The sequence below is a fragment of the Parasteatoda tepidariorum genome, chromosome 2 (assembly GCF_043381705.1).
Source record: "Parasteatoda tepidariorum isolate YZ-2023 chromosome 2, CAS_Ptep_4.0, whole genome shotgun sequence".
NCBI classification, from domain to species: Eukaryota; Metazoa; Arthropoda; class Arachnida; order Araneae; family Theridiidae; genus Parasteatoda; species Parasteatoda tepidariorum.
The window spans coordinates 1,576,719-1,589,459 of record NC_092205.1 but is presented as its reverse complement, the minus strand read 5'-3'; the positions used below and the strand labels follow the sequence as shown (position 1 = coordinate 1,589,459).

At 31.0% G+C, this 12,741-nt stretch overlaps 1 protein-coding gene across 2 annotated transcripts in view; it reads left to right on the top strand.

Annotated features, from left to right (window-relative positions):
* The window catches only part of LOC107451889 (Ubiquitin specific protease 32), a 103,400-nt gene that overhangs the window by 41,868 nt on the left and 48,791 nt on the right, over positions 1–12,741 (top strand). For both annotated transcript variants that reach the window (XM_043050113.2, XM_043050112.2), the window contains 6 exons: positions 2,046–2,186; positions 5,002–5,140; positions 7,273–7,442; positions 8,350–8,431; positions 8,512–8,586; positions 9,147–9,285. In XM_043050113.2, the coding sequence (XP_042906047.1) occupies positions 2,046–2,186; positions 5,002–5,140; positions 7,273–7,442; positions 8,350–8,431; positions 8,512–8,586; positions 9,147–9,285 (746 nt within the window). The remainder of the gene's footprint in view (positions 1–2,045; positions 2,187–5,001; positions 5,141–7,272; positions 7,443–8,349; positions 8,432–8,511; positions 8,587–9,146; positions 9,286–12,741) is intronic.

Below are 12,741 nucleotides of genomic sequence, written 5' to 3'. Positions count from 1 at the left end.
ACCACGACGTTATATATATATGAAGAACTTTCAACAGTATGAAGAAATTTTTTTTATTATTTGGTGCATATCGTGATTGTGAAATTTTTTTAAAAAAAATAAGTGCTTACTTTTGTTGAAAAATTTGGCTGTGCCCCCTGAAGACTATTTTCAATAAAATTATGTCAATNAGCTGTTTTTATCCTTCCACTCAACCACGACGTTATATATATATGAAGAACTTTCAACAGTATGAAGAAATTTTTTTTATTATTTGTTGCATATCGTGATTATGAAATTTTTTTAAAAAAAATAAGTGCTTACTTTTGTTGAAAAATTTGGCTGTGCTCCCTGAAGACTATTTTCAAAAAAATTATGTCAATATACCTTAATAAAAAAAACTCAATTATTAATAATGTTTAGCTCTCATTGGCATGAAACCTTTAAAATATTTTCTCTTGGTGTTATTGCTTTTATTCTGTTTATTTTTCAAAATTAAAAACTTCAACACTAAAAAGTAATGTTTCTGTTAATTATTTTGTCCAGCAATCCTGAAATTTGACATTATTTTATCATGCAAGCATGGCTTTTTATTGGTATAATTATCAATCTGCTATAATTTAGACTTGTGCTTTTTAAAAATAAATAGATAATATCTGCTTTATAAATTTAAAGAATTTCTAGAAAACTGTCGCTGATCAACTAATTAATTCAAATTGATGTCTACCAAGTAAGTAATTATATTAAGCATTAATTTTCTTTTTGTACTTTTGGTAATATAAGCTTGTTGGAAAAAAACTGCCTATGTTTTTAAAGTCTTTAATATATCTTAATATTTTGCAAATTTTGTGGATGAAATCGCAAGTGGAATAATATTTTATCGATTTCATTAATATTCAAATCATCAATCAAATGAATTCACCAAATTAATTTGGTTGCATTGTTGACTAGACGTCAAAACTACATTAATTTACAGGTTATTACAGGTAATTATTTACAGGTTATCTGCACGCCTGGAAAGTCATGAGAAATCATGGAAAGTTATGAGTTTCGGTATTGAACAAAATTTGTCATGATTTTAACTATTTTTTTAAAAAAATCATGGAAAGTCAAGGATTTAGGTTGCCGAAAAATCTAATTTTTAAACTGGAATTTACCCCTCCCCCATTTCATGGTGTTCCGAATGCCTGAACTTGTAACAAAATCCCCACTCAGAGTCATATTTTATTAAAATTTAAAATGTTTTTATAATGTTCTTTAAAAATTAGGGTGTTCTTTCAAAAAATAAAAGAAAAAACATCATTTCTCAAGCGAATTATGTTTTAAACTTCTGTGATTTCAGAATTTTTGTTATTATTTGTTATTTTTATTTTATCCAATTTAAATTCTTGCTGAAGCAAGCCAGTCATTGGCGAATTTTTTTAATTCCGAAATTAGAGCAGAAAAATCGGGATTTTTTCTTTCCTTTCCTGTGAACTGAAAAGTATTTTTGGAATATAATACTGCAGAAAAAAAGGAAAAAAAAATTGCTTTTGCATTTTTTTCAGCTATTTTATTGTTTCAACTCTTTCTTTACTCTGTTTTTTTTTCAATTTAAAATCTATAAATATGAAGATGCAGAGTATAACAGTTTTGGTTATATCTATCATTTCAATTTATGTTATTATAATGCTTTTTTAAATTTATTGTTGTGTTTTTGTCCGAGAAAATAGTAACTTCGTTAGGTCATGAAAAATTCTTGGATTTAGTCTAGTAAAGTCATGAAAAACCATGAGTTTGAGAATCTAAAATGTAGCAGATACCCTGTATTTAAGGAAATCTTAAGTCTCTTAATTATAGTGCTACTTAACTAAAGGAAATTAATAAATAATAAATGAAATTAGTAAATTATTTTTAATGATTAAAAATGCCATAAAGAATCAGTTTTCTAGTATCAAATATTGCCTTTGTGTCAAAAAGTCGTTATTGATTTTTATATAACTTAAAAACACAATGGAAAAAACTGGTGGTATATGGTTGCATTGTTCTTTTAAGATGTAAACTTACTGATTTATTTTATTTTAAAGGTTATATTTTTGACTGGAGAAGGGGGAAGATTACGTAAAAATCCAACTTTGTTGAGAGGCAGAGATTTTGAGTTAGTACCTGAAGCTGTTTGGCGGGCACTTTCTCAGTGGTATGGTGGTTCTCCTCAATTGCCCAGACAGGTAAAAATATTCATCAATCTTTAAGGTGTGTCATAATTTCAAATCGAACTTGTATTTTACATTTGATTTCTTTAAATTTATTTATTTTTTTACTTTATAAATTCTTTACTTATTTTGCAAAATTTTATAGAAAACTTTTTATTTTACCTTGATAATAAATCAGATAGTTTTTGTTGTTAGTGTTGGCTTATGTTTTTACTCAATTCACTTGAACAAGAATGTAACAGTTAAATTCAAAGGTCATATTTATGTAACTAGCCATATTTCCAAGTTGTTCAAAAAAGAGTTTTATGAGATGTTTCTGGTATTGAGCTGTTATCCTAGGGGTGCACAACCTTTTTGAGTGATGGGCCACTTGTTCAGTAAGTAGATTAATGAAAGGCCATATAAATTCTAACAAAAAAAAAAACTGTTGAGTTTACAGAATGAAAGCGCAAAAAAAATCTGAGCATTTTATAGAGTTATATAAACAGGGATGAAAGACTTCTGCGAAAAAGCGGAAATTCGCTTTTTTTTCTTCCCAATTTTGAAAATTTCTGACCATGTTCCAAAAACTAAAATTTTTGGGAAGTACTATTGGAGAAACCCAAGCCGCCCGAACGATAGTCAGATTACCGCGACTTCCGCTATAGAATGGAAAGGAGTCTAGTCTAAGTGTTTCGTTTTGACAGCCGATATTTGATTTTTTTTTTTTGGCTGATTTTCGGAATTTTAAATATTAGGAACTGCACCGGAATCTGCTAAAATCGCGATTTTTAATCAGACGATTTTAATATCAATCATCGATTTTCGTATTTGATTTAAAAATTACGTTTTGCAATTTTTTTACGCACTTTAAAAATCGTACTAGCAATTCCTATTCACTCAATTTAAAAATCCAATATCGCGATTTGTATTTAAGCGTTTTTAAAACCTAATATCGCGATTTGTATTCTCGCGATTTTAAAATCCAAAATCGCGACTCATATTCACGTGATTTTAAAATCCAACAGCACAATTCATATTCACGCGATTTTAAAATGTAAAATTGCGATTCATATTCACGCGATTTTAAAATCCACTATCGTGATTCATATTCACGCGATTTTGAAATCCGAAATCGCGATTCATATTCATGCAATTTTAAAATTCAATATCAAGATTCATATTCACATGATTTTAAAACCCAATATCGCGATTCTTGAAAGAAGTAGAAGTAAGTTTTCTCTTGAATTAGTTACTGTAAAGATGTGATATATTTTTCATTAGTAAGTAATTTAATAGTCACGCATTCCTATAATTGCTTAATTTTTTTAAATATATGTGTTATGTTAATTAGTGGTCAAAATTTTAAAATTATATTTAAGCAAAATTTGAAGTTAACTGTCTAAATGCTTCTGCCACTTTAAATAATGAATAAAAATCTCCCAGCATAGTTAAAAGTTGCTTTAATAAATCTCAGTATCATATAGAGCACTCCCTCCCCCCTCCTCCCAGTGACCTGCATTGTAAAAGTTCAGCTTTTTTATTTTTGTCCGCTTTCATGCCTGTATAAATTTGAATTAGTGGGTAATGTTGCTCGCCTCCGTGACTTCGATTCATAGGTGCCCACTGGGTAACGATAAATGAGTCATAATAAAAATCATAATTTTTAAGACTGAGAATGCATTGCAGAAACTGAAGAAAAAATTTTTAAAAAACAAATAGGATTTACAATGCAATCGTAATAAATTAAGTATGTCAAAAAGTGATAAATTGAATGCGCAATTTATAATTTACGTTCCTTAATATCGTAATAAATGTAATGGAATTTTTAAACCGTGTGGAAATTAGTAGTTATAAATTCCAAAAAAACGATCTGAACGGCACTTGAATTTATGATGAAATTAGAAAAACAGAGCAAGTCAAAAAGGTATTATTTTAATGGGCGTAATAAAAATATTGGATTTTCAAAATCACCTGCTTTTTGAAAAAAGATGATATTGAGATAAATAAGGTATGTTAAAAGGTGATCAATTAGATGTGCTATTAATAACTCATGAGTCGTAATAAATGTTTCGAGAATTTATAAACCATGTAGAAATTAGTAGTTATAAATACCTAAAAACCATTTCAACCTCACTTGGATTTATGATGAAATGGGCAAAAGCAAAATGTGTGAAAAAATGATTATTTAAATGTGCGATTTGAAACTCGCTTGTCGTAATAGTATCGTAAAAAAATAATAGATTTTCAAAATCATATGGTAACGCGTAGCAGTAACTGCCTTTAAAAAAATCATTTAGATTTATAACAAAATCGGTACAGATAAGGAACATCAAAAAAGGACAAATTAGAGGCGCAATTTATAGCTCACAAATCGTATTAAATGTATCGGAATCCTGAAGACCATGTGGAAATGGGTAATTATGAATACCAAGAAATGATCGAAACATCACTTGGATTTATGCTGAAATTGGCAAAAATTTATCAAATTCAAAATTTGCATATTGTAATATCGTATTAAAAGTATTTGGTCTCTTAAAACCATGTGGAATTTCGTAGCAATAATCAATGAAAAAGTGATCGAGAAACGGCGTAGATTTACAATGGAATCAATGCAAATTGAGCGCATTAGAAAAGGATGACTCAAATGTGCGATTCAAAATTTTTGACACTTTTTTTAATTTTCTGGAGAAAAAAAAAATCATTTCATTCAGAAGCAGGCCACACATCAACAGTTGGTGCACCCCTATGTTCTGGCAACTTGTATATGACCTATCTGGAAACATGACAGCAAAACATTTTGAGAAGGTCATAACTGCCTTGTTTGTTGAAAGGAAATTATTTTGTTTAGGTGATTTTACCAAGGAATGGCATGCCTGAACTAGAATTGTACCTGCTGACTTTAAAACTTTATAGACATCAACCAAACACTGGTAGACCTGTTGCAAATCCTTGGGCTGGTGCTGTAGGAAATGTAGCTTCTTCTTATGGTACGTATTTAATTAAATTCTCTTTCAAATGGGATCCTTTTTAACCCATTTTCGGCCAATGGTGCGTAAACGCACCATTTTAGTAAATCATTTTTGAGTACCGTAGCGAATATTTTTCAATACTTTTATTTTCTGTTGTTTTAAAGGGTCTTAAAGACACCTCTAAAATATTTGTAATTCAATTAGAGTAAATAATTTCTCTTGAGAAATTTTTAAAGCACGCTAATTTTTGAACTTCAAACGGTTATTGAAAAAGTCCATCTTTTTAAACTGTATAATTATTCCACTTGAGATTTATTACATGTTTTTATAAAGGGTTAAGTTGTAAGTTCTGAAAACGAAATTAAAACTATACAAATATCCCAAAAAAATTTCAGTCAAATTTAATGCTGCGTTAACGCACGATTGGCCGCTTCCATGAGAAATAGGCGAAATTTGAAAACCCACTTTTTATGCAAGGTTTCAGAGTTTTATTGAAGTTTTGTTGTATATTCACAGTTTTATTGTTAAGTTTTTATTTTTATCAGAGTTATATTGTCCTGAGGCTAACAGTGTTCAACAAAATATGCCATAAGGAACAAGCGTTATTTTGAAGTTACTTAGCATTGTTTCAATACCTGAGATGGAAAAATATAAATTTTGATAGCTTTTACTCTTCCTATAGTTTATTTGAAATTTTGAAAGGAAAGGTGATTCTTTGCAGCTCCCAAAAATCTCATAGGTGGTTGCATATTGGATGACTTCACAAATATGAAAAAAAAGAAAACACTGTGCTTCCTACGACATTGCATTCAGCTAGGATACAGAAACATGTGCAATGAAATGGAACGACAATGCTGTGGTAACAATTGTTACTAATAACGGTACCATTTTGCCACTTGTTAATGCTAAACGATACAGTCGCAGAGAAAGTAAAGAAGTTCTTTTTAAAAAAAATTTATATATACATATAATCGTTGTTGAACAGCCAACCCTATTTTTGGGTTTAGGACTTCTAATGTTCAACTCCTTAGCCTTGTAATTTTGAACCCAACCCGGAAGACAAGAGAATTCCTGGATCAAGTATTGTTTAGAAATTCTCCTTCGTGGAGTACTTGATGGAACTAACCCGCATTTGCATTACATGGAGAGGAAAACCTCGAGAACCTCCTACTGTTATCCTGACTGCAAAGCGACTCTAACCCATGATCCATTTACCACTGAGGATATTTCATCAGCACTGTGGTCAGTGCCAGCCGGATGAGGATTCGTATCAACCAGCCATCACTTGGATTCGAACCGGGTTCGCCTCATTGGAAGGCAAATGCTCTATCCCTTGAGTCATTGCGGCTCAAAAAAAGAAGTTGTGATTTCACAACTCAACATTGTTTCGGATTACAATAAGCACGTGCGAGGTGTAGACCTACATGAGAATACCATAGCTAACTACCGCATCAGGATTCAAGGTAAGAAACGATGGTGGCCATTATTTACAAACATCATTGATGGCGTTATAGTAAATTTTTGGAAGCTACATGGAATTTTAACTAGCTCAAAAATATCACTTATGGACTATAGGTCTTATATAGCTATTTCCCAATTAAAATCTGAATCCAAGAACAATCCATCTGGTGAAAGTTCATTACAAGTTACCGATTCAAACAAAGGTTGCTCATTATCCGCAGCTCTACTGATAGAAGTACGAACTAATAGAATCGGAGATACAATATATGGGCATGGGGAAAAAAAGCAAACAGATGATGTAAAGTGTGCAAAAACCACACCATCAATTTATGCATCAAATGCAAAGTCCATTTGCTTTCAAAATGCTTAGAAACATTCTAAGCATTTTGAATGCAAATGGAATTCATTAAAAATATAAGCGTTGATCGAAACGAATTGTTCATTAATCTGGCCAATGGTGCGTTTATGCATGAATCTTATTTTTTGTCTTATTGAATGTAATTTAAACATATTTCAGTGAAAATAATACCACATTTTATAAAATTTCTATCCTTTGCCTTAAATGGGTTAAATAAATTCTAATTGAGTATAACATAAGTTTTATTTCTGTATTGCAGCCCATCAGTATAATTGCTTTGTCAACCAATATTTATATTTCTCTATAACCTAAATTCTTTACATATCTTTAGGTGGTAATCCATCTTTGTACATGACTAATTTACCTACTGTTCATAAGCGCTACTTAGCTTATCTAGCTTCTTTTAGCCACTTAGCAACATTGCGTCAAGTGTTTGAGTTCATATGTATGCGTCTACGCTTGAGGCTAGAAGAAACTCGTCTATGGTTATATAAAGATGATGTAAGTAATTTTAGTTTTTAATTTATTGCTTGATTTTTTTTTTGGAGAACTGTTAGCATAGTAAATAATGTCTGTTTAAGTTTGTAAAGAATCTTTAGCTTTTAAAATTAATTTTTAAGAGGGGCAACTAGCTAGAATTTTTAGGTTTAGTTAAGTTTGGTTTTTCTTTAACATATACTTCTTCAATGTGCTTTTTTACATGTTACTTCCATTGCCTAACTATATTTTTTCTGCTATTATATATATATATATATATGTATGTATGTATATATTCAATTGCTGTTTTGTCTTAATAATTTCAAGTAGCCTTTAAGAACATTTTACTGCATTATTTTTCAGAAATATGTTTATTTCTGCGCTATGATATAGTAGTGAATTGTTGAATTTTTAAAAATTATCTGCTCTACTAATTCAAATAGCATCTATCAGAAATGTTTTTTAAGTGGTTTTAAATCATTTCTTTAAACCTAATGAATTGTTTAAAAATGTTAGAAATAAAAATGTTCATTTTAAGCATAACCTATATGGATCCTATGCTAGTCTGCCAATCACTGGTCTACTGTACTGGACTACGGGCCAGTGATTGTGTGTTTGAATCCCACCATAGGCATGGATTAATTTTCTCTGGGTTTTTTCTTCTGCGTGAATGTAACCTGCCCTATGAATGGGTTTGTGGTTGTATGATATGGAGGACGCTACTCCACGGTCGTGGCTGAGCCACAGGTTCCCACTTGGTAACAATAAGAGGGTAGTGTTTCTGAGGCCAATGGGAAATAGATCAAAGTGACCGCCATTTAAAAAAAAAGTCATATGCTAGCCTTGTTATCTTTTCTGCCATCTAAATGAATATACTTGAAATTTTTGACTATATTTATTACACTGATTATGTTATGATAATTTATATTAGAGTAATCTCACACTGCTGGAAGATGAAAACAGCTCTCTTCAGCAGTTAGGAATTGAAGATAATGAACAAATTCTCATTGAAGGTAATTTAAGACTTATACGTGTGCAATGTGTTTAAAAATATTCAAATTTTACAATATTAAATTCTCTCTTTTTTCTTAAGTGCGAAACAAAGATCAAACATGGCCGGAAGAGATGACTAATGTAATGAATGCAAAATGGGATCAGAAAAGCCAAGGTGATTTATTTTTATAGTGTTGTAAAAGAAAAAAAAATCCTCTTTTAGAATGTAGCTTTCTTTCTGTTTTTTTAAAGACTTATTTTTTAAATTATAATTTACAAAATTTGATAAATTTTGAAAATTTTTTTTAGTGATATTTCAATAATTGTAATAAATAGTAAATTACTGTGAAATATCAGAATCATGGATGCGAATTATTTCAGTCAAAACTTCATAGCTTTTTATCAATTTGATTTTATTTAGTTATTTTTGGATCAAATATTATTTATAGTATACAAATTCGGCTTAAAATGTATTCAAAAAGACATTTATATGTGACTGACCCATGTATTTATCATTAGATACTGATAAAATTCTGTAAAATTGTTTAGACTATTCAGGTATGCTTAGTGCAGATTTAACAAGTTTTGAAACTGAATATCACCCATTTGATTTCCCAAACTCGAAAACAGATTGCATCCTAATCAACTATCTGAATAATTATAATAAATTGTTTTCCATTATAAAAGTGCTGTTATTTTTAAAATATTTTTTCTAATAATTGTTATTCATTATAGGTCCTACAGAAAAAGGAGCTACAGGTCTTAATAACTTGGGAAATACTTGCTTTATGAATGCTGCATTGCAATGTGTCAGCAATACCCAACCTTTAACCTTGTATTTCAACTCAAATAGACATCTTTATGAGCTTAACAGGTGAATTGCAAATTTTCTGTTACTTGTTAGAAAGTTTTTTGTTATTTATATTAGCAGGTATGAAAGACTTCTGCGAAAAGCAAAAATCCGCTTTTTTCTCCCTATTTTTAAAATTTCCGATTATGTTCCAAAAACTTATATTTTTGGTGAGTTCAATAAGAGACACCCAAGCAGCCCGAACGATAGTCGGACTTGAGACGAACTCCCCCCCTGCAGTAGCCTCCTGAGAAAATGATCTTCAGAAGAAAATAGGTGGCTTTGACAACCACGACTTCCGCTGTAGATTGGAAAAAATTCTATTCTTATTCAGATGATTTTTTTGTTAGTCATCGATTTTCATATTTAACTGATTTAAAAGTTACTTGCTGCGATTCGTTTTTATGCGATTTAAAAATCTTACTCACAATTCTCATTCACGCAATTTAAAAATCCAACATCGTGATTTGTATTTAATCGTTTTTAAAACCCAATATCGCGATTCGTATTTCCGTGAGTAAAATCCAATGTCAAGATTCGTATTGAGATATTTTTAAAATTCAATATTGCGTTTCGTTATCGCACGGTTGTAATATCAAACATCGATTTTCGTATTTATGCGCGATTTAAAAATTACTCGTTCCGATAAGTATTCACGAGATCTAAAAATTATGCATCGTGATTCTTATTTATGTCTCTTATTTATGTCTCTTATTATGAGATTTTTTTCTGTCTCCACATCTTTCTTCATCTTTACTTATAGAAAAAATGTTAAACGCACTAACCTCTGGACGAATGTCAGCTTTCACTTGTGTAAGTCTGCTTTCTTCTGTTATCAGTTCTTTGGCAATTTTATCAATCCTAAAATCTTCATCCTTCCAACGATAAATTAACTGAACTATACCGGAGAACTCAGGCGGTAGATGTCTTATTGCTTGGAAGCCTTGAAACAACTGATTTAATTCATGACCTGCTTCGCTAAGCTTTTTCACTGCTGTTTTAAGTCTAGAAATAAAAAGGCCTATACTTTCATTAGCTTGATACTTTAAGCTAAAAAACTCATCAAGTATCTGAATGAGTCTAGCTCTTGTTTTTAGATCAATTTGCTGAACCAATTTCTCCCAAGCCTTTTTCCCATCTAAACAATCTTGAATAAGCGGTCTGAATTCTGGCTGAATTGCATAATACAATATTGAAAATGATCTATCTCTTCTTAATTCAAATTCTTGTTTTTCTCTTGTAGCTGAAACTTCTAACTCTTCTTCTTTTCCATCAATAAATTTCCAACAGCCTTTATCTAATAACAGAATTTTAATGTCTGTTTTCCACCTGTCCCAATTATCATAACTTAATAAGTTAAAGCCTTCTGGTAGCAGGTTCTGAGATAACAGGAAGTGACCCAACTTCCCACAGGAAGTGACACAGCAAAGAGGAATCTATTTGTTTACATTTTCCAACATTATTCACGCAATTTTAAAATCCAACATCGCGATTCACATTTACGCGATTTTAAAATCCAACATTGTGATTCATATTCACACGATTTTAAAATCCAACATCGCGATTTTTATTCACATGATTAGCAGCTATGAGTAACATGAATGTATTTTAACGATAGTAGTCAATTTAAAAGGCGAACACAAAGTGCATACAGTCGATGCTACGGACAAAAATAAATTCAAGTTTCAATCAAAGTGACTAAAATTGTTAGTAACAATCTATCAGAAGATATTAAGGTGAAAGTTGGCGACTGTTTTAATTTAAAATGATTGACCGGTAATTAATTTAAAATTATAATTAAGCTGCAACTTCCTATGATTGAATTGCTTAATTTTCTTTAATATAGTAATGATCAAAATTTTAAAATTATATTTAAAAAAAATTTAAATTTCATTGTCTAAATGCTTCTGTCAATTTAAATACTAAACAAAAACTTTAAATACTAAATTAAAATCTCCCTGTAGAGTTGAAAGTTGCTTTTATATACAGTAAAACTTCGTTAAGTCATCACTTAAGGGACCGAACATTGTCGACGACTTAAGCAGAGTTAGAAATTTCTTTAAAAAAAAAAAAAAAAAAAACATTGAAGTTTTTTAATGGACTGCAGTAGGATTCATTGAGAAAAATTAGATTTTTAGAATGTAATACACATGCAAATAAATGTGTAGAAAAGGAATACAAATACTTTTGTATAGTTACCACATTTTCTTTTATTTTTGAGCATTAAAATAGCATAACATAGTGGATTGATGCAGGAATTGTTGATTGCTATTAACCTTCTTTTCCAATATCATCAGCGCCTTGAATTTTTCCTCTGTTGTGCCTTCAATTGATGTTAAATATTGTCTAACTTTCGCTGGAACTGTGTTGTTTTTCATCTAAAAATTCTGAAGTTAAATCTTTTACAGTCACTTGTGAACAAATAGCGATATCATTGTCAATATCGACAAATGCATTTACGTCATTGACACTGCAACCTTTTTCATTAACAATTTGCAGCAAATTTTCTAAGGGCTCGGGGTCGACTTCTTCACAGAGGATATCTTCGGATTCTGCATTGGCTACAAATCCCGCGTGTCTGAAGCAATTAAAAACAGTTTGCAAAGAAACTGAGCTCCAACTTCTATGCACATAATTGATCGCGTCTAAAACGGAAACTTCAAACTTTTCCTTTTTATCCAATGCTTTTATCAGGTCCTTTACTAACATTTTTTTGTACTTTCTTTTGAAGTCCCGAATTACCCCTTAATCTAATGGCTGAAGAAGTGCAGTAACATTTGGAGGATGAAAAACGATTTCAATAGCTTTTAAGCTTTCGGGCTGACTATGGACTGTGCAATTATCGACAATAAGGGCAACTTTTCTCTTTTGGCGCGAAAACTGGGAATCCAATTTACGGATATGCCGTTCCCAAATCGTTGTAGTCATCCATGCATTTGAATTTGCTTCATATTCAACTGGCAGAGATTTAACGTTTTTGAAACAACGTGGCCTTTTGCTCTTGCCTATCACTAGTGGTTTAAGCTTTTCATTTCCATTCATATTCGCTCCCAGCAAAAGTGTTAGACGTTGCTTGCTGGCTTTTCCAGTGGTGCATTTTTCACCCTTAAACGATAGAGTTTTATCAGGCAAAAGACGATAAAATAAGCCCGTTTCATCTAGATTAAAAACATTCGAGGCATCAAACCTGGATAAAATGTCCTTGAGAACACTGTCACTCCAATTTTCTATAGCATCACCATCAACAGCTGCGGCTTCCCCACAAATCGTTTTAAAAGAAAGACTATTTCTGTCCTTGAAACGCTCCAGCCAACCATTGCTGCAATGGAAATCTTCTATGTTCAACTCCTTAGCAATTTCCATCGCTTTTTCTTTAAGAATGACGGAAGAAATAGGCACATTTTGCGATCTTGCATGCTTTAACCATCGAACTAAAATCTCCTCGATCTCGTCAAACTTTGATTTCCTCATTCTCTTTCT